At 51.8% G+C, this 3,443-nt stretch overlaps 1 protein-coding gene across 1 annotated transcript in view; it reads left to right on the top strand.

Annotated features, from left to right (window-relative positions):
• Positions 1 to 228: 228 nt before the first annotated feature.
• LOC311377499 (uncharacterized protein) overlaps positions 229 to 3,443 on the top strand; it is a gene marked incomplete at both ends in the record, with an annotated part of 7,158 nt that continues 3,943 nt past the window's right edge. Inside the window, one exon of the mRNA XM_084491376.1 lies at positions 229 to 401. Within this exon, the coding sequence (XP_084347502.1) occupies positions 229 to 401 (173 nt within the window). The remainder of the gene's footprint in view (positions 402 to 3,443) is intronic.

Here is a 3,443-nt window from a genome sequence, read left to right as displayed (position 1 = left end):
CCAGCCATCATTCACCCCTTCATCCAGCCATCATTAACCCCTTCATCCAGCCATCATTAACCCCTTCATCCAGCCATCATTAACCCGTTCATCCAGCCATCATTCACCCCTTCATCCAGCCATCATTAACCCCTTCATCCAGCCATCATTAACCCCTTCATCCAGCCATCATTCACCCGTTCATCCAGCCATCATTAACCCCTTCATCCAGCCATCGTTCACCCCTTCATGCGTCCCCAGGTCCACGCCCTCTCTGTCCTGTCCTGCGGCCGGTGTTTTGACGAGGCCCTGGAGCTCCTCCCCTTCCTAGGCCACGCCCTCTCCTGCCTGTGGGCGGACCCTGGGGTCCAGGCCGCCGCCCACCGCGGCTACGAGTACCAGCTCAACGACTCCGCGCTGTAGTGAGGGACGCACACACACACACACACACACACACACACACACACACACACACACACACACACACACAGAGACTGTTACAAAACAACAGGTCACACCCCAGACCGAGTAACACACAGGCTGGACATCAGGGCCGGCGTTGAAAAGCAGTCGTTTTATTTCGAGACGCTGCTTTGTACTTATGGCGGGACGGTTATTAAATCAACGAAAGGAAAGATAACGAAACAGAAAGAAAACCCTAACTAACCCTAACTAACCCTAACTAACCCTAACTCTGGGGGACCCAAACTGTCCTACTCCCGACCAGAAATAAAAGGGATGTGAGTCAGCCGGGACCTCTATCTACTCTGCTCTAACCTAATCTAAAAACGTAAAAGCAACCATCGGCAACCATCAACGCGTAAAAAGTAAGATAACAGCGATAATGTCCCCACATGGGAAAAGGTGCTTTACAGCAAATTGCGATTACCCAAAACTTAGTCAGACAACGGACGCTCGGTGGCGGCGTGGCACCGCGTGGGACTTCCTGGCGTAGCGACGGGGAACCAGTATGTGTGCGTGCGGGATCAAATCCAATCCGTCTGCCGTCTGGGCTGGGCGTGTCTTTATAGCCGGCGTCACGTGACCAGTCGGCCGCAGCGGGAACAACCAGCCTGTAGGGAGACAGAGCAGAGCAGAGCAGAATCTCACGTTTGCCCCTATAGCGACGTAACACCCCCACCCTTAAGAAAATAAATTGGGGGCTTAAGTTTGTAAAATCAATGTGAATATTTACAAAAACACAAATGTACACAAATACACTTAATGGAAACGAAGAGCAACAAACTATACGTTCGGCAATGTCGCAACACGCGACTGAGCGATAGAAAAATAAATAAAAATGGTTAACATGTGTACGTTTTTTTTTTAAACACACCTTAACAAACAATTGATTTACACTCATGCAGAAGCTACACCCGGGACAGGGCATCTGCCACCACGTTACCGCGCCCTCTAATGTGTCTAATCTGGAGGTTGTGCCCCCGCAGAATCAGACTCCGCCGCATTAAACGCTGGTTGTTGTTGCGCGTGCGGTCGAGGAAGACAAGAGGGTTGTGGTCAGTGAAGACCAGCACAGGACGTACAGCACCCCCAACATATACCTCGAAATGTTGGACGGCCAACACGAGAGCGAGGGCTTCCTTCTCTATCGTAGAGTAAGCACGCTGGTGTGAATTAAACTTGCATGAGAAAGAAACACACGGGATGTTCAAACCCTTCCTCGTCCCGCTGCATGAGAACAGCTCCCGCTCCCACATCGCTGGCGTCGGCAGAGATAGGAAAAAGGCAAATTAAAGTCAGGAGCGGAAAGAACGGGCGCAGTGGTCAGCGAAGCCCTAACGGACTCGAAGGCGCCCTGACTCCGTGGAGTCCACTTGAAAACCACCTTCGAGCTGAGTGAACAAAACCAACCACAAATGAACTAAGGTCCTTGAGGACCTGAGAACTCTTCGTTCTCCCTTCAACAACCTCCACCGACGGAACGCGACCCTCGTCTTCCAACGGGGAAGCGACCGCGAGCGACGCAACGACTTCAGCACCACGAGGAGTAGACAGTGTCACTGTCCCCCCCCCGCGACCGTCGCCACTGATCTCAGCGCAGTGCGGAGATTCTAATTCGGGAGCTGCTGAGATTTTCGCACGACCACAGTACGACTTCAAACGATTTACGTGACATAAAGTCGTTTTTCTCCTGCGATCAGGAGTAGAGAGTACGTAGTTGAGATCACCTACACGCCGTACGATGCGATAAGGACCGCTGTAGCGGGCCTGCAGAGCAGAGCCCATCAAAGGTATTAGCACAAACACCTCATCACCAGGTTGGAAAGTACGAGAGACCGACTTCTCATCGTACCTCCTCTTCATTCGCTGCTGACAGGCGCCCAGATTTGCTCTGCAGTACCTAACTACATCTCCTTTGAGACCTGGCCAGAAGAAATGGCGTAAAATTCGGTCAGTTGTTTTATTTACGCCGAGATGACCAGCAAAGTGATGGTCATGAGCGAGACTCAGAACTTCATCACGGAAGGACGCAGGGGTAACGTTCTGATATAAAACTCTCCACTCATCTTGCGCTGAGGCCGTAAGAGGCCTCCACTTGCGCATCAAGACTCCATCTCTAAGGAAGTAGCCGTGAGGCGACTGCTCAATGTCCTCGTCGGACATAACTTCAGAAAAGAGCGTCGCCAGAGAAGGGTCATTCCTCTGTTCCTTGCTAAGCAGATCTCGGTCCACAGACAGTTTAGGAACAGCAGCATGGGATGACAGTGACTCAGCAGTCTGAGGGACAGCACTACCGTGACTGAGCGAGGGTCGAGCCATAAAGGACTCACTAAAAAGATCGGTTATCGCATCGCGTTGATCCTGAATAGAAGTCGCTTTAACGTCTCTCGCCATGGCACGAGTAACGACGCTAGAGGCGAAAACCTCAGGGAACTTAACTGACGGGTCATCACAGGTTAATGTTTTCGGGGACACATGAGACACGATAGGGCCAGGTAAGACTTCGCCACAACAGACATCGTTACCAAGTGGCATGGCTACATGTGCGATAGGGTTAGGGGGGGGCGTATCCCCACGGTAACGGGGCCAGTAACCAAGTCCGATTGAAGGGAAATCTCATGCAGAGGGACATTAACGAAACCCATTTCAAACCCACGCACAAGAACGCTGCAGCCGGTAGACGTCTTGTCGCAGAAAGGCAACACATCCTCCAGTATGAAGCTTTGTGACGCCCCAGTGTCACGCAGGATTTTAATCGGTACGCGCAACACTAGGCTCACCGGGTAGGGACACAAAACCGCCCATTATGAAAGGCGCAAAGCTGGGATTTCCACCATCGGTGTCTTTCTGAGAAAGAGGCGGGTTAGTCACACACAGTCCGACCTCTGTGTTAAACGAAGCTGCCCTGTTCTTCTTCTTCAACTTATAGCACTCCGGAACAACGTGACCCCGCTTTTTACAGTAGCCACAGGTCGGGCTGGTAGCTTTAAATACCGACGCGC

The sequence above is a fragment of the Micromesistius poutassou genome (assembly GCF_964030765.1).
Source record: "Micromesistius poutassou genome assembly, contig: SCAFFOLD_6636, whole genome shotgun sequence".
In the NCBI taxonomy this organism is placed as follows: Eukaryota; Metazoa; Chordata; class Actinopteri; order Gadiformes; family Gadidae; genus Micromesistius; species Micromesistius poutassou.
The sequence above is the reverse complement of the archived record's forward strand: the minus strand, read 5'-3'. Positions and strand labels throughout refer to the sequence as shown.